Genomic DNA, 23785 nt, shown 5'->3' with positions numbered 1-23785 from the left:
CCAGCAGTCCACACTTTCTCTGCTCTCTTTTTCTCATCATCTTCTCCCTCTTTCCCATCACCCGGCTTGCCAGAGGTTTGCCTGCTGAGTCTAAAAGTAGCAGCAGCAGCAACCCAGACTGACAGCAGCTCATTGGCTAATGTGGATCATGTGCAGCCTGGTCCTGGAAGCTCTGGAGGGCTTTACCGTATAACAGGAGGAGCTGCGCAAGTGAAATTAGACACTATCGTTGGACAACATGCGATAATTTATAAATGTTTTGCATCGGGTCGGGTCCGGATCAGCCAGCAGGTTGGTCCGGATCTGGACCGTGGTCCTCTAATCCGTGACCTCTGGTCTATTTTAATGATCAGGGACCTACAGACAATCTTAAAGTGTTTTTGCCTGTGTGACATTTTAAACTACTTGTGATAAATCTACATGGTGGAGGCAGCATCATGTTCTTAAGATGCTTTTCCTTGGCATAAAAAAAGTGAACTGCGGATAAAGCTGTTAAAGACTGCTAAAGATTGTGGTTGAGGTTTACTGTTCAGTAAATAGATAATACAGCCTAAATGAATCCACAGCAATCAAGTACTTTAGAGAATATTTATGTGTTAGAAAGACCCCGTCAATTCTGGCCTCAGAGGAAAACAGCCTTTCTTATCTGCAAACATGGAAATCTGATCTAGAAACAGATTTTTTCAGAGAATTAATGAAATACCTCATGCCTGTTAGTGCAAACAAAAGCTATTAAGACAGGCTTATGGTTGAGCCAAAATACAAATGCTTATTTGGAACCTATATCACCCCTATAAAAAGTACAATTTTAATTTAAACATTTTCGTTGTTTGTGTTAAATATGATACAGATAAAAGGAAACAGACTTTTAATGAAAAGATGTTATTTTCTCACTTGATTGAACATGATGTACCAAAGCAATCTCTGCGTACATAATGTTTTTCACAATAGGTTGAAAGATTCTGTAAGAAGAAGGATGCTTGTTAGTTTAAGGGTTTTTTTTCTTGTTTTTTTTAGGCTAAGCTAAATAGCTAGAGGAAATTGAAGATACGTGTTTATTCCTTTTTCGCAAAAAGCTGTAATGTGTCAATTTCATTTTCTTTAAAGTTATAAAGTGAACTTGGGGTTCCAGGGAAGATGGATGACTAATAATGTGTATTTGTTATGNTTTAAAGTTATAAAGTGAACTTGGGGTTCCAGGGAAGATGGATGACTAATAATGTGTATTTGTTATGAGCTTTTTTTTAATGTCCATAAAAGAAAGTGTAAAAAAGACTGATTCAGTCAAAGTTCAAGCATAAATACAATAGAGAGTCTTTGGCAAACCTTTATAATTCCCTTTATACATGACATGTATCTGTTCTGTTTAGCTTTGACTAATATGGAAATCAAGGTATTCACATAAACTAAATATTTGTCCAGGTTGGGTTCAGTAAGTATTGTAACAGTTATTCAGTCATGTAAAAAAAACAAAACAAGATAATTTGAGTTTTTTCTTCTTTTTTATGCTTCTTTTAAATTTCTTAGTAATTGTCTTTCAAACACAATCATGTTTCTTGTCTACAAGTCACTTTGAGACTAATTTGTCAATATGCGCAAATCACAATATGCCATTTTGAAGACTAATTTATCTCCAAGCTTTTATTTCTTGGCTGACGGATTGATTATTTTAATATCTCCACCAAATGTTCCTTCCTGCTGATGCACTAGCTTGTGACGTGACAAGTCCTGTCACCAGCAAAACACCAACATGATGCTGTGAGTGGAGACGACGCTTCACTTCAGAATTTTGATAGTGTTCCTATGCAGACAGGCGTCCTGTTTTCTCCAAGAGGGCTTCATTATACCTAAACGATTAGATATTAACCTTATTAGACACCAGGACATGTCTGAAAGCAGCTAATGTCTCTGTCCTTGACTGCATTTGCAAACTATAATCTCATTTTTCGTGTGCAAAAAATTCTCTTCGTCATGCGCTCGATGATTACTTTACATTTTTTTATGCTACATAAGGAGCAATGATTGACAATGAAAGATATTGGAGAATTTTTTTTTTATTATTACTAAATGTATGTAAAGGTCTGGTTTCAGCTCTAGGTAAATGGAAAATGGTGTAAAGCTGAAAATACTTACTTAAAAAATGCCTTCAGCTGTAATTGCAGAGAAAAGTCGATTCTAGAAAGTATTGACACTCAGTAACTAAACAGAAGTGCAAGATTTAGAAAACTTTGGCAAAAAAATCTTTTAATGATTTCCATCCAAAATGATTTTATGTCTTTGTTTCAACTAAATTACATATGAATCAAAGGCTTGAGCAGTTATTCAACTAATTTTCAAGTGCATTAAGATTTTTTATAAAGAGATATAGCATAGAATTTAGATTTTCTACAACTTTTTCTGTAAGTGAAAGTCTAAGCAAGCAGTGCATATGCGATAATGGGTGCTCTCGAGTGAATATAAGAGTATTTTTATACAACCATCTTGAAATACCTAATACCATGTAAGAGGACAGCCTTTTTCATTTTTCAGAAAACATCCATATATATATATATATATATATATATATATATATATATATATATATATATATATATATATATATATATATATGGATCAGGCTTTATATCAAAATCACAGAAAATTATCTTTAAAGATTCCAAATAAGGCATGCCAATTCATTCATTTAAAAAAATGCTTTTATAATAAGTAGACACATGGCAGGTGATCTACAAAGTGTGTGTATTGCACAATGGATAACAGAGGCAAAACGACTGTTTTTATTTATTTATTTAATATTTAAGAGATACACTTGTCCTCACAGTGACGTCACCTCTCCCTGTTTTACTGTTCATTTGTAGGGCCGTCCTAGATCCTCTGCTGCATGGTATCACAGCACTGTTGGCAATAATGCTCCTCTGTAGGAAGGCTGGACATAATTTGACATCTGGAAGCTGAAAAAACATATTTTCACAACTTGGCTTTAACATAAAAATAAGAACGATTGCTGTCACTGTGAAGATTAGGAGCTAAAAAAAAGCCTCTTCATCTCAATTTTGATCAGAAATGATTGTGCTCTGCCTCACACTACTGGTTGCTGATCAGAGAAAGTTGGGGCGATGCTTCCTGGCCGACTTTGGCATGCACAAATCAAGTGAAATACCAGTTTTTGGCACAATTTCAATGAAGGAATATGATGAAAACATATTTAAAAACTAAATTACATGATTTAAGCCCTTTAAGTTCAGTCATATTGTTTGTTTAATTTTTTTGTTTTGGTTTAATTGCCTTTGGATTGTTGGTTTTCCACTGCATTAATCTGTCCTGTGCAGACGCCCTTATCCCTGTTAATATTATTCTACTGTTATTTATCACAGTACAAATATGTTCACATGCACACAGAATCTCTTTCTATGTACATTATACTAACGTCTTATTTGTGCTAAAAATTAACCCAGAAAAGTTTGCATACGAGTTTGCAACTGAATTTCAAATTGTTTAATATAGATGCAAAAACTGTCAGTTTCAGGTTTGATAGATTACTATGTGGGTGGAAAATTTGTGAGTGTTTTCAGACATGTAAACCTACTGAAGCTAAAGCCCTCAGCAGTAATTAAGCAAAAACTGTACAAGTAAAGATGTTGCATTTTAATATTATTTTTAGAATAGACGTTTTCAAATCTCCTTTGGTGGTGTTATTTTAGCTTCATCTAGGTTAAACTCTGTAAAATTCTCCTAAGGAGCTTTTACAATCTGATTAGGATTTGGTTAATTAAAAAAAGATTAGATAAGCAATTGTTGCAGCTCTACATTTTATAATTTTACTGGTATGGACAAGACAGAAATGAAAAGCACTTTTTAAATATATCTTTAGGCTCCTGGTAAGCATGACATGTAGATTAAAAAAATAATCATCCATTTTCTTCCACTTGTTCTTCAGGGTCACGGAAAGCTGGTAGCAATCTCCACCAATTTAGAGTTAGCAATCAACCTAACAGTCAAGATTGTGGACTGTGGGGGAAAGGCGAGCACCCAGGGAGAACCCACACATACAAAGAAAAAACATGCAAACTGCATGCAGAAAAAGCCTAGGCTTAAGATCAAACTCCTCCCGTTGTAAGGAGACAGTGCTACAAACAGCCCTACACATAACAACCCTATATGTGAGTGACACATATATGTCCACAGGACTTAATAACTTTAGACCCGTCGCCCTGACATCTGTGGTTATGAAATATTTTGGGCGCCTTGTGCTTTCACACCTGGAAGAGATCACTGACCCCCTTCTGGACCCCTATAATTTGCCTACAGAGCCGACAGGTCTGCAGATGACGCTGTCAACTTGGCCCTGCACTACATCCTCCAGCGCCTGGATTCAGCAGGTATCTACACCAGGATCGAGTTTGTGGATTTCAGCTCTGCTTTCAATACAATCATCCCATCTCTGCTTCAGGAGAAGCTCTCCCAGCTGAGTGTGCCTGCTCCACCTGCAGGTGTATTACAGACTTCCTGTCTGACAGGAAGCAGCAGGTGAAGCTGGGAAAACATGTCTCCGACTCACAGGTCATCAGCAGTGTTTCCCCCCAGGGCAGTGTTCTTTCTCCTCTGCTCTACTCCCTGTAAACCAACAGCTGCACCGCCAGTCATCAGTCTGTCAAGCTTCTGAAGTTCGCGGGCGACATCACTCTCATCCGACTTATCTCTGATGGTGACTAGTCCGCCTACAGGTGGAAGGTTGACCATCTGGCGACCTGCTGCAGGCAGAACAACGTGGAGCTCAACGCTCTAAAAACAGGGGAGATGGTTGTGGCCTTCAGGAAGAACTCAGCCCTCGCTGTCTCCATCACCCCGTGACTCAGAATTAAAATACTTGAAATTTGTCTCTCTTTTTTTCCCTTTTATTATTTAAAACATATTTACCATAATTTAGTCAACAACAAGAATGTTTGAAATTTCATAACTGATTGTCCCTCCTGTCCCATTGAGAGCTTCGTTTTTCAATGTTTTTAGACCAGTTGAATAAGACGAACAAAATGCATTAAATCAAACGCACCCCTCCCCTAAGTCACCACTGCATGTTTCAGAAGTCGGTGCCTCGCCTGCTGCTAAGTGAACTCTCTTTGACTCATAATAATTTTTTCCCCTGAGCTGTTCAATGGAACAAATAATATGAAAAACAACTATTATCTAACTAACTAACTGATTTTAGTCCGGAACTCTACATGCAGCAGAAAGACATTAAGTTCGTGATCCACGCCATGAAGGCTGGCAATGTCAAGAGCCCCTGTTTGGAGGGGATTGGAAAGAAACAAGGAAAGGATGTTGAAGCTCCAAAAGCACCACAAATTTTTCATAAGCAATGTTGAATATGTGTAAATAGCCATTTGGACAGCATTTTAGTAAAGAATAGATGTTCAAACTCAATATGCAGCAGTGACTGGTTCTGAATGACGCTTTTAAGTTGGCAGCCGTTCCCGGTATTGCGTACTACCTCTGACTCTGTTAGGCAGGACCGGACTGTACCTACTTACGTGATCCCTAGTTCTTGTCTAGTTTTCTCCTTTAAATATTTTACTAATTTCATTTTTGAGCCAAACAATGCAGCCACATTCTTAAAATGAAAAAGCATTTCCAGAAATTCTTTTTCATTTTCAAATTTTACATTTCAAATTGAATTTTGGTATGTATTTGCTGGGGTACATTTTGAAAAATAAATCTCAAATGTCTTTTTCTTTTTAATTTTAATTAAGTAAAAGAATGAGCAGTGTTGAAGAAGAAAATGAAAATGCAAATAGGATGATTGATTACTAATTTTTATTTATGAGTCAAATAATGCAGCCACATTCTTAAAATGAAAAAGCATTTCTGAAAATGCTTTTTCATTTTAAATATGGTGACGATTTGCTTCCATACCACAACAGAATCCTCTTTCAGGTATTTAAAAAACGTTTAACCAATCTGACTTTATGATTTGGATAAATATACTCTGCAAGATGCCTTGAGATGACATGTGCTGTGAATTAGTGTTATATAAATAAACTAAAAACACAATTGAAAATCATATTCAATATTTTTTACGGAAATTACTCTTCATAATTCACAAACATTACTAGACTACAGGCAAAAAATAAACTGTTATCTAATTCTGCAGTTAGTATATAGTATGAGGTAACAATAAATGCATTGGTATAAAATGGGGGCCAAATTGTGAAGGGCCAAAATGACCTAGAGCCTTTCTAAACATTTTTGAAAGGTCTGTTTTGTCATTTCAGTTAGTTCTGCTTTTTTTATTTTTTTGTTGTGCCATGATTAATAACAAGCTGTTTTTTCAACATGGCTTCTACCACACTTCAGACAAACTTAAGAGAAAAACTACCCAAAAAGGTGTCTTCTTTCAGAATAAATGTCTTAAACCTTACTTTTCTCAGAGCAAGAAATAAAAATGGAAGTCGCCTCAAAGCCGAAAGAACAGAGAGGGCAAGAAACAATGGGAGATGTGAGAGTGTTAATCAGAGGGACAACTCTGTAGCTTAACAAACAGCACTAATTACACAGGGATAAAGGCATGTTCATCACACAGCTTATGAGACACAAGTTAATTGCCTCAGCTTGTAGTCCCCTCCCTCCATCTAAAGTCAGCTCATCAAAGTCACTTGGAGCAAATGCAGCTATGTTTAGTTTCCTTTTCCCTTTGTCTTGTGCCTTTACAGTAGTTCTTTGCTTTTGCTGTTTTTATTTTTATGAATTCTTTCACATCTTCCCTCTTCTTCTATACTTCTACATAACAGCTATAACACCCTGATATTTAATTAGGGCTACCAGAACTAGCGGAGAAGAATATCCACGTATGTAAAGTAAGCACACTCACTGATGCGTATATTACAAAGAGCCTGAAGCATTTGTGCTACAGCTTCGATAAAGGAAATTACTTCCCAGTAGGGATGTCACCTCTGATATGCATGCATGCATGTGGATCATAGACAAACAATGGTCAGACTGAGAATGGGGAATTGGATCCATGTTAGCTGAGCATGTACAGCATGCACAAGATGTACCCTGTACCTTAGGCTGCAGAGCTGTGTGGATCAATATGCTAAAAATAAAAAAAGAGTGGTGTGTTCAAGGTGGGATTAGAACTCCGGTTTTAGTATGTATTTTATTTGTGATTTAGTGAAGTACTATTTTCCAATGTGTGAGTTTTGTTTGCTGCAAAACAAAGTGAGGGTTTTCATCTGCATCCTTCAAGGGACTGTGATCCGAATAAGAAGGGTGGCACTCAAAAACAAAACACTTTGAACATGATGCAGTGAATTTATACAGGCTGCTAAAAAACTATATGATCAAAGCACGGTAGGGAGCAACAGGTTTGGAGGGAGAGGGTGTCAACTGAAGAACACACATCTCTACACTGTCACAAAGAGCAGGAGACTTTAAAATGCATGTATGGATATTTATGCAACATTATGGCAAAATAAAATTAGATCAGCGGAAATGTTCTCAAATGTGAACTTAGAAACAGCTAGGATCAGGTATCTGAGAGAATTCTATGTTCTACTTTTTCTTTATCAAACCATGATATTAGAAGCATATTTTATTTCAAAGACATTAGATAACAGGATGAATGAAAAATGAGAGCTTCATATAACAGGAATCATAATTCTCTTCATTATTAACTCTAATGCTAATGCTTTAATTTGCTTTCACTCTGCTTTCAGTGGCCGCCTTTCATGCATGACCCTCCATCTTCCTTAGCTGCGTCAGAAGGCCAGTGGAGTCCGGAGCTTTAAAAGGCTTTGCATGCTTTGTCCATGTTGTTTTGCAGTGTTCCCATTGCTCCTATAGTGACAGTGAAAACAGACCAATATTCACAGAGCTTTGAACTTGTTTGGCAGACAAGGCATCACCCAAGACAATTCAGAAATCGTAACCTATTTGGGTTGAATCTCTATACTGTTGTCAGGGTTTGACTCTAAAGGGATGTTTTGCAGGACTTTAGTGAAATACTAAACTGAAATATTTTATGATTTTTTTTCCAAGAAGCTTTGGGGATCTTCTCACCAAAGTAAAGAAATGTCCAGTTTTCTGACTAAATTCAACAGTTTTATGGATCTCAGTGGATCAAAAAATCATGGAAAAGTTCAGTATCATGTAAAATATCTACATTTACTGTATATCATTAGCCTGGCAAAACCAAACTGAATTACAGTCGGTGTAATTCAGTCTGGTAAATCAGATCTGGCCGGATCAACCAAAGCGCGGAAGGCAGGACTTCACGATGCGTCCTGTGTTTCTGTTAGCATAACAGCAAGATGGCGACCACAACGCAGTGGCGTTTAAATTATGCCCTTTAAGTTTTTTTTGTCATTACACTTTCACCAGTACAGAGCAACGAAAGCCTGTGGGGCTTTTTGTGTGGGGTTAAGGGTCTTGCTCTGGGACCCAGAGTGGCATTCTGTGGGGACTGGGCTTGAACTCAGAACCTCAGGATCCCAAGCTCTATGCCCTGACCACTAGGCCACCACTCCCCTAGCTTTCTTGGGCACAGATTTTGCAGGTTAGTGGTTCAGATGTCTAAGTGCCTAAGTATGATTGATCTAACTTTAAAACCTCAACGACAGCAGCATTATTGACATTCCTTTTTTTATTATTATGTATTTGCTATTCTTAGCTTCACATGTTTCATGGAAAACAAAATGAGAAAAACAGAGCAAGTTACAAAAACTGAGTTTTTGGGTCAGTCACCTGAGAGCCCCGCCACTGATACAACATATACACAGCGTATCAATCTGCCTGGCCAGCCTAGTATATTATATCATACTGCAGTATGTGCACTCAGTCCTGTGTAGCGCTGAAAAATCAAACACAACAGGCTTAAATTGGAAAGCAACCAATGTCCCTCCGTTTTTTTCTGAAGACATTTCAACATCTATCCAGGAATATTTAGTTAAAAATGTAAATATATTTAACCAATATTGTGATTGTGAACATATGTAGATACTTTTTTATAATGTGTCACTATTGTTTTCATAACCCTGAAAGCTTTTCCTCTCATAGTCCATTGTGGCAGGATTCTACTGTTACTGGTGTGTAGAAAAGTTGTTACTTCTGCCCTATAGTGCATGAATCTGTGTTCTAGCTGCAACTCTCTTTCCTTCTGTGTTGCATCCCTACCTAAATGCAGAAAATGCACTCTGCGTGGGGCCGCAACGGGGCCACTTTTAGGATGTGATAGCACATATTTGCAATGAATACGCACTGTTGTGCATAAGCTCTACACCGTAAGGGGGAGGCGAGAAAAGAGACCACCTTTAATCTGACCTCTCACTGATGACCAGCTCTCGACATCTGACCAATCATGGTGGGTGCAAATTTAGACAGGCTCTCTCATGCAGAGCAATGACACATCAACACGTCATCCATGCGGCATCAGGAATTCGGTGCAAGCAATAGACGTAAAACACAGGGAAACTTCTGCTTCCCTTGATTGTGAGTTTGTTGTTAAAAAAGAACTTTGTGGCACGAGTTGCAGGGGGCCCAAAAATAACATTTCACTTACGGTCCAGGGATGGTCAGGGATGGCAGTTGTGGTGTTAAACCAACTTTAAGCCTAAAGGGCTGGAGTGAGAAAGCTCAGTGTCAAACTGTTGTTAAATCTAAATTGACCAAAGTTTCTAACTGCCTTTGCAGTTAAATTATTTTCAGTGACTTGCAATTATATTGCTATTATTAGCTTATAATAGCATATTTATGCTATAATAGCAATATTAGCTTATACGCAGTAGTGCAGTGTGGCATGGAGGCAATATGCCTGTTGCTCTGCTAAGATGATGAGGAGGCCTTCATATGGCTTCAACTCTTCCTCAGCCCCTCATCTTCCTCTATAAAAACACCCACATATTTGCATTGGGGTTAAGGTCAGTCTAGCCTGCTGGCCTGACTGCATTGGACTAGTGACCAGTTCAGGGTCTTTCTCACCGGCCCCCCAGGGTTGGCCACCTGCCCCCTTTGTGACCCTAAATGAATAAATGCCTGTAAACAATTAGTTTTTGGACGGACGGTCCACTGGCCACTTATGTCATCAAAGCCGGTATTAATACATATGGTAATGCTATTGTGTGCCATGTCCCACTAAAATATAAAATCAGAATCAGCTGACTTTAGACTTACTAAAAAATTATGGTCCAAAAATAGCAGATGACAGGATTCCTCTAAATCATCAACAAGCAAAGAAACTTAAATGATCTCAAGCGACTTAGATTCTGCACCTCTTCAATCTTCCTCCAACCTCTTTGATCTTCATTTTTGAACAAAATCCTAAGTTTGCTTTCATCTTCAAAGGGGACTGATGCCACCTAGAAACAGTCCAATTCTTTGTCTCCTTCACCCAGGTTTGACTTTTTGGATTGTCTCTGGTACAGGAGCGACCTAATAAGTTCAGTTACCTATAAAACAAACCATTAGACGATCAAATCATCCACTTTACAGTTATTTCTCCTTCTAGTAAGCATGTGACATGAGTCTGTAGCAATTACTCATACAAGCACTGTTTAAAGTTTTAAGCAGTGTTAAATGTCAAATCATTCTGGATTAAACATGTACGGTATATAAATGTACTCTTTATCACACCATATTGTCTCAAAAGTTAGAAAATTTCTATTTTTAAAAAAATCCTGTTTTTTTTTTCATTATCTTATGCAGGCCAGGTAGTTCTATGTCAGCCCGTACACCTAAATTTGGCCAATCATAAATCAACGTTCATCAGTCAATCACATTTTTTCGGTCATAGCTTCTTGATTCATTCGTCACAGCGTCTGTGTCTTCAGCAGGCGTAGAGCTAACAGAACTGGCAGCGTTGCAAGGCAAGGGCTCAAACATGTACGGCTGGAAGCCTTCTACACCAAACCAAGCTTCTGCCGCCCTGGCGTCCTCTTCCACAGCATCTTCGTCCCCGCTTTCCTCATCTAAATAAAACATGGATGACGGAGGAGACTCATCCACGACCTCCGACACTAAACCCTCCTTCTCTTGCATGTTTCCGCTGTCCATAGCGTTCCTTGACAGTGTAATTTCTAAGTCACCAGTTTAGTGCTACTACTAGCACTAAGTTGCTAACTGGTTACCAAGATGCTTTCGAGGAACCGGCCACAACCAAACTTGCTTGCGAACCTTCCACCACAACAATCCCACCCTTTTGATAAACGACCAATCACATTCACTTTATTCACTAGTGTTAAGTCGTGCACCACTCGGGAGAATTCAGAAATGCAACTTTTTGAACAGCCGCTTCCCTACGACTTTAACCAACTTTGGTGTACATTTTCCTTCCACTCAACTTTCCATTAACATGTTTGGATACTCTGCATATCCAGCTTTTTTAGGCAATAGTAATTGTTTGTTCACCCTCAATATGTAAAGTGTCAGAGCCAACTGACTTTTTTGTGACAGCCCAGGACAATTTTTCTTTTCCGAGAAACTTTAAATTTTAATGGCTGTTACTCATACATAATAATAGTGTTAAATCTTATTAAGCAACTGAAGAAAATCCACTTTTCAGTGACAGACTTATTTATTGAGCTACACTTGAAATTGTTTCAATTACCCAACTTTTATAGTATCTCAGAAGGAGTGCATGAGTTTATTCCTATTAAAACATGAGTTTAAAACTTTACTCCACAGAAACCCTTTATTACACTTTGATATTTTGGTTTTAATGATTGAAACAGGATGTCAAAGGTGTTTATGGTCAAAACCATCAGAGACTTAGCTTCAATTAAACTTACACACCTTCCATTGAGCAGGGCGAGGAAGTCCCCCGCGTGGTACAGGTCGTTAGGAGTCACCTGGCTGAAGCGGAAGGAGTTGAGGTTGCAGAAGGTGACCGCAGGGAACACGATCATGGACGCGGCCACCTCGTCCAGCTTGGTGACGTGGGGATAAGCGAAGTAAAACTGCACCCTGTCCACGCAGACCATCACCAACACCCCCAAAGAGGCCATGAAGAACACGATCCACAGGCTGCGCTTCACGTACTTTCGTTCATAAGTGAACATGTGCGAGATGCCGTGCAGCGTGGACCTGGTGGCAAAAACTTCAATGGGAGCCGGCTGCTTGTAGTCCATGTCCTCCGAGTCCGCTTTCAGATCCATCTTCCCAGCAGGATGACTTTAGATGGCTGCAAACTGCGCGAGTTGGGATTATGAATAAGAAGATGCTTTATTTATGAGGAGGATGTTGCCAAGTTCACGCCCTTCCACGCGTGGATTTCTCGTGCAGTCTATGTGAGAGGTTGCGTCACTGACAGCCGGTTAAAAAAAAGGTTCAAAATCAGAGCGTTTGCAGAAATTTGCATCAAAGAAATGATTCCTTCCAGTGTGCAGCGAGCAGATGTAAGAAGCATGCGATATTTTCTGCCTCCGTTTAAAGTCACAGTTGCATATTAATCATAAAAACACGGCGCGCAGCGCGCATGGATGGGTGCCAGCGCTGTCCTCTCTTTTGCACACTTTTGAAATCTAAACGAGTTGATCCCACAGTGATCGACAACAGCAAAGCCAGAACATGAAAGCAGGAGATAATCACAGCTGGAAGAGCAGGAAACAAACCAGGGCGAGATGGAGAGAAGGGAATTAAGAAATCAAAGCGCTGCTGTTTTCTCTCTCATTGCAAAGCAAGAGAGTAGATTGGAAACGTGCTTTTTCTTCCAGATCCTCATATGAAATCCGAACACGTGCAGAATAAGGAGCAGCCGCTGATCTGTGGCCTGTTAATGTTTTAAAAGCAGTCGTCGGTTTGTCCTCCTGGGTTTTCCACAGCTGAGCCGGGTCTGTGTCAGCGCTGCCTCGGTGCGCCTCTGCTCGCATCCATCCCCCCAGAACTGCCTTCAAAACAATGCAGGAATCAACACTCGGAATATGTTGGCATCCCTTCTATGTTTTCCAAGTTTATGCAGAAAAAAACAAATGTGCCAAGGCTCCCTGGGTGAATTATCACAGCCTGGAACACCTTTCCTCCTGAATTCAGAGGGGATCCAGCAGCTGCGGTTGGTTTGCCTGGTTTATTGGTCCCAAACAGGGGAGAGCTGTGATAGGACGGCGCACTGAACGACTCCAACGCCTTTGGTTGATGCAAAGCAGCAATTAGAGTAAAACTACTCTGTCTGTGATCAGTTTTCTGATACTATATGAGCCCTGACCTAAAGTTTTTAATCTCTAGTTTCAAAAATGATAGTCAACTTAGAAGAGAAAACCATTTGCTGAATTTTTGCTTGGTTAAAAAAATGTAAAAATAACTTTTGCCTGCAGAGTGGCCTCAGATTTAATCCTATTAAGAGTATTTTAATATGTTGGTGAAGATTCTCAGTCATTCAGGTCATTTCATTCCAAAAAAGTTTTTAAAAAATAAAAACAATCCACTGGACTTTTTTTCCCAAGTTTGAAGATGTTTCGCTTCCCATCCAGGAAGCTTTTTCAATTCAAGGACCCAGGACACGCTGGAGGGACACTATGTTTCTCGGCTGGCCTGGGAGTGCCCTGGAATTCCCCTGGAGGAGCTTGCCCAAGTGGGTGGGTGGATGGATGGATGGATGGATGGATGGATGGATGGATGGATGGATGGATGGATGGATGGATGGATGGATCGATGGATCGATGGATCGATGGATGGATCTCATCTTCTGACTTCTGAATTGAAAAATCTTCCTGGTTGAGAAGCGAAATGTCTTCAAACTTGGAAAAAAAGTCCAGTGGGTTGATTTTACCTTTTTTGGAGAAGTATTTTAATACCCATTCTGTGACTTTAAAGATACCTTTTAAAAAATGTCCCTATATGATTTGTCACCAGTAGCAATATCTTCTTGAACTATTTGCTCACTAACAGCTGCAAGTGTTTCAAGGAATGTTTAAACATTTGGAGACTGAAGTTTGCCTAATGGTTATTTACTAAAAAAAAAATCTTAAACTCAGTCAGGTTGGATGGAGAGCTTCTTCATTCACACTTTGAAGTCGGAGTCAATACATTTTGGGTTTTACTTTGACTAGGCCATGATAACCTGTGGATACGTTTTGATTTAAAACTGTCCTCTGGTTGTGTATTTTGCATTATTATTTTGTAAAATGAAAGCTTTGTGATCAGAAAGAAGAAAGTTGTTCAGATCTTAAGAAACTGTTCCATAAACTTACCCTCCTTTATACCTCTGCACAACTTTCTCTTTCCTTTCCTCTTTCCCATGCTGTTTTTATTCTTAAAAACACCTCTCAGGCATTCAAAATACACCTTTATTTATAAGAATTAATTTATGCTAAATGGAAAAACAGCATGGAAAACATTTCAGGTGTTTTTGTTTATAAATGGTACTATCTTAAAGGAAAGTGCAACTCCAACTTAAATTAATTGCTTCAACAGTTAAGTAATTGAATCAAGTTGATCAAACTAAATTTATGAATTTTATAAGTTGAAAATTTAAATAATTCAAGTTGGATAAACTTAATTCAATAGCCTTGAACTGATTGAAGGAATTTGTGTAAATGTTATTTTCAGAGTTTAAATGTAAAAGTTCAAATTTCCTTTTGCATCACAACTAAGTGACTTCTAACTAACTTCTGCATTAGAATAAAATAATTAACCTTTATCAACCAGAAATGTGGTATTCCTAACTGATCAGCTGTCACTTAGAGTTAGGCAAATTTTATTGTCATTTTGTATACACAGAGTGTACACAAAACGAAATTTCAGACATTAAACATAAGGCATAATTTAAGCTGTACAGGCTAGAGGACAAACCCAATCAGATAAATTAATCTCTATGCACATAATGATAACATATAGAGTATAACATAGTCCAGTAAGGTGCATACAGATACCATCCATGTTTTAAGCATATTCATGTTTACAGGTCAGACAGACAAGCTCTAACAGATCTCTTTACAAATCTATGTTCTGGTCTCACCATTAAATGGAAATATGTCAGAGTCAATGGCCGAGACAAACACAGGCAATAAGGCAGATGTGTCACACGACTGCCGCTGCCAAATCCGTCATAGAAACCAAATTGCCAAAAGGCAAGGAGAACTCACCCATGAAATTGCTCATAACGCGTCCAAAATTGCTATTTGCTATAGTATTGACTGTGAAAATATGGCAGCATTTATGAAGTCTTCCCTTCTTATTGATCACCATGAGAAGGAAATTTATGCTCTGTTCCAATAAGGGGCTTTGAGTCTTAGTTGGTATCACAGAAGATATTATATTGTTAAGTGACATTCTGGAAGTATTTGTTTTACCCGCCTAAAAATTAAGCGTTTTTGATGGTTTTGTGACACTGCCACAGTCATGCAGGAGCTTAAAAATCCTACAAATATAAAAGATGGATTCTGCCCTGACTTTTTTTAAAAGTTATCTTCGTTCCTCCCTTTTCTTCTATATCGTCTTAAAAATCACACCATTAGGTTACCCCCTTAATTCCCTTAGAGCCTCCAACTCAGCTGGATAAATGTGAGAGAGGAGAGGCTGAACTTATTTACTTACTGAAGGTCCTTATACAGCCGTCTGAAGAAGCTGCTGAAAAAGAAGGAAGGCACACCAATGCTCATCGATAATGTTTGAATGTGAACAGCCTACTGCGTTAAACAGCTTTAATTCTGTGGTCAGTTTAAATAACAGGAGTGGGAGCAAGTCATTGTTTTGTAATATCTGAAATCTTGTTCCTCTAGTCCAGAGTCAAGTCTGAAGAAAAGACAGTCAAGCTGCGTCAAATCTCAAGTCAATAACCTCATTTTTCAAGTCCTTTTGATTCTTTTTAAAATAATTCACTAAGTGTTCTACTTAAATCTGTATTTATCTCAACATATTATAAAACCAGTGCATCTGAACATGTGTTAGTAAGACATGGATGGCTAAAGTCGGCTATCTCATTGTAACAAAAATGAAGATACCATCTACCTTTTTATGCGATTTCAAATGTCAGACAAAATTAGGAGTTGTTTGGTCTTCTTTGATTCTGTCGTTTCACGTTTTTAATTTTGCACTTAATTTTTGTTGAATATTATAAGGTTTAAGCAACTGACAGAAATTACTTCTCGGAACATGTTGGTGTTTTGTTGTTTTTTTGTTTGTTTTTTTCTCAATTCAGGTTAATTTCATTGGCTGTGCTGCAGCTCACACACAAATACATCCAGAGGGTGTCAGAGATGATGGATGCGGTTGCTCTCTCTGCTTTTTCTCATAGTAGCCCGCCTGTGGAGCTGGTTTACAGTTGCTTTTTGTATCTCTGCTTCTGTCTCCTTGAACCCCAGTCGGCCTCAGCAGATGAAAGCTCACACTGAGCCTGGTTCTGCTGGAGGTTTCTTCCTGTTAAAAGGTAGTTTTTCCTCTCCACTGTCGCTACAAGCATGCTTAGTGTGAGGGATTGCATTTGAGTCAATGAGTCAATGCAATCAACTGGTTTTCCTTAGATAGAAAACTTTGAACCAATCTGTCTTTATGATCTGGTTGAATTGTCCCTGTAAAGTGCCTTCAGATGAAGTGTTGTGAATTGGCACTATATGAATAAACTGAATTAGTTTGAAATTAGTCGACCCTTGTGTATCCATCAGTCATGACACCATCAAACAGCATATGAAGTTAGCAACAAAACTTTCCTTCCTTACTCTGGCTTTCCAGTAAAACTTCAGGACCTAAAAAAAAAAAAAGACAAAAATCAGTAAGATTAACCATCCATAGTTACCCCCATCCCTTTTGAGCTTTTCTAGTCTTGTATTCTCCTCCAGTGGACACAGCTGTTTCCATGTGTGGCAATACAGAACTCATTAGTTTATCTTGTTAATAAAAAATCTTTAACACATTAATTTAGGATGAACCATTTCCTGCTTTGAATAACAGACCTTAATAAAATCAAATACTGACTGAATCCTACACTGGAAAAACAATCTAGAAATAAGTAAAAATTTCTTAAATTAAGTGTATTTACCCTTAATTTGAGTAGGTAAATGAGATAATTTGCCAATGGAGTGAGTATGTTTACTCTTAAAATAAGATAATTAGATAATAGGCACTTGAAATAAGACAATGCAATTGTGTTTTCTTATTTTAAGTGTAAATTGTCTTGTTTCATTGGCAAAATGTCTCTTTTACCTGCTCAATCCAAGAACAAATGCACTTATTTTAAGAAAAAATGCTTTATCTAGATTTTTATTTTTTCCAGTGTAGACGATAGTGATGGGAATGTGTTTTCAGAAAAATATGCATTTTCAAAACTGTATATTCAAACTGTATAAAAAAGAAAATACAAAGAAAAAGGCATTACCATGCCTAACCTTTGCAGAATATAAACATTTGTTTATTTACAGCCCTTATTGCAGAACTGTACTGTAGTTCTACATGTGTACTTTATGCTGCAGGTTTTAGTGGTAAATCTGTGTTATTTTGCAATGTATGAGGGAAAAGGGAAGTCTTTTTCATCATGTTCATATTATGTTATATAGTTTTTTAATGCTGCAAACAGGTTGTATATGAGCCAGCATGTCTCCACCATTACATGATATTGAGAAGACTGAAGAGAAGCAGTCTTTATATTACCAGAGAGGCAACAAAACATTTGTCCAAAATACAGTTTGTGCAGCCATGCCTCTTTGTGTGTCATTCGCATTACGCTTGCAGAGAGAGTGGGTTTACACAAAGCAGGATCTGAAATCTCTTTGCTCCTCATCCTTGTCTTTTCTTTTCAGCTCTCTCCATCCAGTCTAGCTTTTACTTTGGCCTAAGCAGCCAGAGCTGTGTGGTTTGCCAGCCTTCCCAGAGGGAGCTGGCAGGAAAACTGAGCACACTCTGGGGTCCTATTGACACATCTCTTAAGTTATCGTTGGGTAGGCAGCACACAGTGGGAGCAAGAGGCTCTCGACCCAAATGATTTAGGTCCGTTTCATATCCATGGCCAGAACCTGCTTCTGATTGCAACTCTTTCTTGTCTTGGCGCTGGTCCAGACAAGGTCCAATGTAGACAGATGGTCATTAGATCTGATAATGGGTATCTGCAGGTTCCTGCCCAGACAAATGCCTACTGGGTTAGTGGCAATGATCATTATCACTCAAGGACATTTCCATTGAAAGCAAGTGAGGGAATCATTAAAAAGGCTAGAAAATCCCATTTGTGACTGAATGACATATTTGACTTGGATCTCTTTTTTTATGTGGTCATGTTCATATTTGGTGGGAAAATAAAGACTTTTTTATGTGTGTGGCAACGTGCCTGTACAATACTAACACTGCAGTGAGGAATTCTGAAAAAAACGTGGACTTAAAAAAATTCAACAAGCACGCCTCAAGGCCACTACTCAAAGAAAGGAAATAATTTGTTCCTTCTCCCAGAGTTATGGCGACAAAATGGTGTATTTTCAGTTTCCCAGCCCTGTTATAAAGATTCTTGTTGCTTGTTTTTGACCAAACATTTCTTAAAACAATGTTTGCTGTCCGATGAAAGGTTGTGCAATTGGTCAGGATTTGTTACGTAGGAAAGTGGAGATAATTTACCACTTTTGTTTTTGGGTTGGAAAAGTCCATCCATTTTCAGATGCAGAAATAGGTACAATAAACTGGTTGTTAGTGTGGAGGATCAGCTGGCCAAGGTAGCAAGAAATATAAAAACTGTATGATGATATGCATCCAAGATAATTAGCTCTACTCCTCCACCAAGTAAAAAAAAATCTTCATCTGCCATTGTGTTGTTTTTGTCCTTGTTTATTGTAAGCGACAATGCAGGGGATTTTCTAAGATTTTTACCACTCAGCTTCCCGCAAAGTGTAAATACTCTGAGGCAAAGCATACTATCTTTTTCTTGCTACCATGAGAACAAGTATAATTTCACTGGTTCTTACTGAGTATGTGAGTTCTTGCTGTAGGAGCTGTAGTAGTGTTCACAGCAGGCTCTGCAGTGATCGCCCAGACTGGATCCTGTTTATTGCTCTGTTTTTGGAGCCTGTGCCGCTCGAGAAAACTGGCAGTTTTCCTTTAACGTTGTTGTAGGTTGTTTCTCCATCGTTGGCACAGCTACGGCACACCAGAAGTCCTGAGCTTGACATATTTACAACTCTTATGCATCACGTGCTTTGGAGGGAAAGGGCAGGAGCAGTGCGCAAACTGGGTGATTGACACTGCAAGTTATTCCTCCTGAATCTGATTGGTTGCTTCTGACTGCAAGCAAGACATTTTCACAAATGGCAATAGGACCACGGGAAGGAAGAAGCCACGGTGGTCCTTTTTTTTTTATCATTGTATGTTTAGTTGTATATTTATTATTGTATATTTTTATGGTAGATTTTTTTTTTTATATTGCATATTTAATCTGGAAGAACATCCAGAACTCAACATTCATATCAGATCCAAATCTTTCAAATATTACCTCCACACTGCAAAAACCATCTAAAAATGAGAGAAAAATGTCTTAAATTAAGTGTATTTACCATTAATTTGAGTAGGAAATTAGATAATTTGCCAGTGGAATGAGTATTTTTAGTCTCAAAATAAGATAATTAGATAATATTCACTTGAAATAAGACAATGCATTTGTGTTTTCTTATTTTAAATGTAAATTGTCTTGTTCCATTGGCAAATTGTCTCAGTTACCTCCTCAATTCAAGAAAAAATGCACTTATTGCAAGAAAAAATGAGTTGTTTAGATTTCAATTTTTTTTTTTTGCAGTGCAACAGTATTGATCCTCGTTACTACTGTCTCCCTCGTTAACAATCAGAGATAATTAAACATTTTAAATTTGACCATTCCCAAAATAGAGGAAAAACAAAAAGCAAATAGAAACTAGGAACAGGAAATTTGGCTGTCATTTTCATCTATCTGTTCAGAAGTGTTTGGTGTCTTCATCAATATTTCATAAATAGGTAATTAGAGTAAATCAGGTCTCTGCGGACCGATATACTTGATTAATTTTCTCCACTATCTTAGAAAATATTACTCTTTCCATGATATAGATGTCATATATAATTCTATACGAATCATTTGGTGTTGGGATATCTGATTTTAACCACTTTTTGGTCAGGGCCCTCTGCCCTCCCACATGTAGTATGCTCATTAAATATTTGTCTCCATTCAGTTAGATTACGCGGTACTATTGTTTCTAGATATATTGCGGGAAAGTATTGCATTATCAGAACCACATAACCTCCAACAACCTGCACCAACGCCTTGGTGTCTTGTCTGAAAAGGGATGATAAAAAATCTCATTATACTTTTCCGCCCAAACTCACTCCAGCTGGGTGAATAAATAGTTCTCCATTGTAATTTACAAACGTTCCCCCACTCTTCATCAGATGTCAGCACCTGTCCTTCTTTTTCCCATTTATTTTTAACATGCAGGGTGTTTTGGTGTTTAAAGGCCTGTAGGCTTTTGTAGAATCTGAATATTAATCCATACTTGCACCCATATATATTATAAGCTGTAGTTAAAATATTTGATACCTCATTGCTCATTTTTTCTGATCCCTCAGCCTTGTTGTCATTTAACCAGTTATGAATCTGTTGTGGTTTTTAAATAACTTCTGGCATGATTTTAGATATACTTTTATCCAAGGATTATAAAAATCTGTTAATATATCTGTTATTATAACTTGAAGTGGTGGTTCAATTCTGAATCCTCAATTCTTTCTATCTTTCCTTTAATGGTGGGTCACAAATACTCACCACTGGTCCAATTTTTATAGTATAATAATAATCTCTTAGATACAATAATACCATGCCCCCTTTGTTTTCCAACAACTGCATCACTTTGTATCTTATTCTTGTTTTTTAGCATCCAAATATAATGGAATATTAATTTATTCTATTCAGATAATTGTTGTTGATTTATCTCAATCAGTAGCATCTGAAAGAGGCCTAGAAGACAAGGTAGAATAATCGTTATAATTGTGTCAATCCTTGAAGTTAAATAAAGGAAGGGTAGGAAGTTCCATCTAGACATGTCGGATTTTAATTTCGATTTAGAGCGGTAGAGTTGGATTCAAACTATTTAGCAACATCCTGAGTAGGATTCCTTCCCAAGCATTTCTTTAATTTAGCATCACATTTTAGACCCTACCTCTCCATAAATGGTCATGGTGTGCCAGAGTTAAAATCTGTTGCTTTTTTTAACGTTTAACTTGTAGCCTGATAACAGACCAAATTTTTCCAGATGTGACATTAATTTTGTCCTAGATGCTGTGTTTAAAAAAAAAAAAAAATCACCTGCAAATAGAGATAATTTGTGTTATTTTTCTATATTTCCTTCTGTAATCCCTGTAGTTTGTCTAATGTGTTGACCGAGAAGCTCAATAAAAAAGGGCAAAGAGTAGTGGGAGGATGGGCACCCTTGCCTTCCTGAATGTTCTAATATGAAAGATTTCTGAGAGGCTTCCAAATATTTTAAATCTGCCTTCATGAATATTATATGAAGGTTAAATAACCTGGATGAGGGTTTTTATGGTAGATCTGGTCGGTCCGTCATGATCTTGATTTAGTTCAGAAACAGTGGTTGATAATTGAGCTGTGTTTGGTCGGTCTGATTTGTCCCATTTTAGTCCAATAATTAAGCCTAGGTGGAAGTTCAACTAAAGAAACTTATTGCTTTCCTTCATCCACCTGCGACACAGCCAATCAGCTTTGAACCACACCTTAACGAAAGCCAATCGACATCCAAAGTTCATCTTAAAAAGCCTCTGATACGCACCTGTCTGCTCTGGTGTGCGGACGGCAGATGCGCCGTGTGACGTCTAATCGTCTAACAGAGCCCACCTAGTAGGTGGATTGCAATCATGACTTTTTGGGTTTAAGTCCCTCCAAACATCAGATAAACCAATCTCTTTTATGGTAGAAGTAATTTAGTTTATAATTTTTTTTGTAGAGCAAACTAAGACCTGATGAGTCAATTTTTGTCAATTTTATGTTCATATTGCACCACATATCAACACCCCTAAGATTTTGTTGACATGATTTTTAAAAGAAGAGCCAGTCACTTCCAGGAGGCGCATAGGTACTAAATATTGTGTCCATCACCCCATCGATTATTCCTATAGTCAGTATATATATATCGACCGACCTTGTCTTTAATCTCTAATATATTTCTATATTGGCACTGGCTTGAAATAAGAACAGCCAATCCTCTTCTATGTCCTGACTTATAGGACGAATAGAATAGGTGCTTAATCCCCCTCTTCTTAGTTTTGCATGTTCAGCCTCCATTAAGTGGGTTTCCTGTAGGAAAAACACTTGTGCATGATCCTGTCATAGGTTAGACAACATTTTGTTACTCTTGATAGAATATAGGTAACTGTTTACACTATAGGAAACTATCTTTGAAGTATTTCCTGCCATTAACTGTTGTGGTGTAACATCTAAATGTCTTTAGATTAGCTTTGAGTGAAAGCTGTTGTGCTGCTCTTTACTGCAGCAAACAAACAAATTAATTTGTTAGATTAAGAAATAAACAACAATGTTCACCAGGACTTGCAGATGTTACACTTTAGCAGATGCAATGGCATGTTTCTTTGTTTTTATTGGGAGTTCAGATCATACAAAGCACTGTTACGTTCATTTTGAAAATGGGACAGAGCTGCAAAACCACCAAGACATGGCCGTCCACCTAAACTCACTGGTTTGATGAGCATAATCAGGAATAGGCTGGCCATGTTAACTCTGGAGGAGCTGCAGAGATACACTGCTTAATTTGCAGAATAAGACAATCGTGTCCTAAATACAGTCTTAACAAAAGAGAGGGATAAAGTTGAAAAAAAGTTGTTTGCCTTGACTCATGGATGACAGAAACAAGTAATAGAACAATAGAAGCATAAAACAATAGAATAATGAAATCTCTCGCTGATAAGAGCCAAATGTAACTTTATTTACCTTTATGTAAAATTTGATGAAGTCAGAATAAACACACCTCCTTAAGCTGTGAAACATTAGAGTGAGAGCATCATGCTTTGGAGATACTCTGTGTAGCAGAGTCAGGGAAGCTGCTCAAAGTTGATGAGAAGATGCTTGGATATTTTAGATTAGGGATTCATAACCTTGTTCCTTAGTATTTGCTGTTCTCCATGTTTTAGATGTGTCTCTTTTCAAGCACACATGATTCAAGTGTTTGCATAACTTTCTCTGTTGTCATCAAATGCCTCTAAGGCCTGTTAATCACTTTTTTTTCATGTCAAACAAGTTGAGGCAGGGAAACATCTAAAACATGCAGAACAGTGAGGCCTGAGGGAGAGGGTTAAGGAATCCCACTTTAGATCAAAGAAAATTCACATGTTGGGATTGCGCAGTTATAATTGAGTCACAAATCCAACTGAAAAGCTATAAAATACTTGCCTATTGATGGTTACAGATACTCTCTGATCTGCTGGACTGTGTTCATTTTTTGATTTTTCTAGAATTTCCTTCTTTCATCTGCGCAATATTGCAAAAACTAGAAATCTCCTGTCCAGGGGTGATGCTAAGAAACTAGTCCATGCATTTGTTACTTCAAGTCTGGACTATTGTAATTCTTTACTATCAGGAAGTCCACAAACTATAGTTAAAAGCCTTCAGCTGATCCAAAATGCGTTCTGATGAAAAAAGAAAAAAAAGATAATATCTCTCCTATCCTGGCTTCTCTTCATTGGCTTTCTGTTAAATCGAGAATAGAATTTAAAATCTTCCTTCTCACATATAAAGCCTTAAATGGCCAAGCTCCATCTGATATCCATCTTTGTGCAGTTATGCTACGTTCACATCGGACGCAGCAAAATCGAGTCTGCTGCTTCATTTTTGCTGCTTGTA

The 23785-nt window shown here is 37.9% G+C and overlaps 1 protein-coding gene across 1 annotated transcript; it reads right to left on the bottom strand.

Moving 5' to 3' along the window:
- Window positions 1-10706: 10706 nt before the first annotated feature.
- On the bottom strand, window positions 10707-13054 carry LOC107102980 (acid-sensing ion channel 1-like). Its single transcript, XM_015402470.1, has 2 exons — window positions 11778-13054; window positions 10707-10724 (listed from the first exon to the last, which is right to left on the bottom strand). The coding sequence occupies exons 1-2, from the start codon at window positions 12141-12143 to the stop codon at window positions 10707-10709; spliced, it is 384 nt and encodes a 127-aa protein (XP_015257956.1). The 5' UTR covers window positions 12144-13054.
- Between the last annotated feature and the right edge of the window lie 10731 nt (window positions 13055-23785).

This window comes from Cyprinodon variegatus, unplaced genomic scaffold (genome assembly GCF_000732505.1).
Source record: "Cyprinodon variegatus isolate N-32 unplaced genomic scaffold, C_variegatus-1.0 Scaffold1351, whole genome shotgun sequence".
NCBI lineage: Eukaryota > Metazoa > Chordata > Actinopteri > Cyprinodontiformes > Cyprinodontidae > Cyprinodon > Cyprinodon variegatus.
This window is presented reverse-complemented; position numbering and strand designations above follow the sequence as displayed.

Excerpts from the sequence above, each read along its gene's own strand:
- LOC107102980 (XM_015402470.1), bottom strand. The coding sequence starts at position 12,143 with ATGGATCTGAAAGCGGACTCGGAGGACATGGACTACAAGCAGCCGGCT.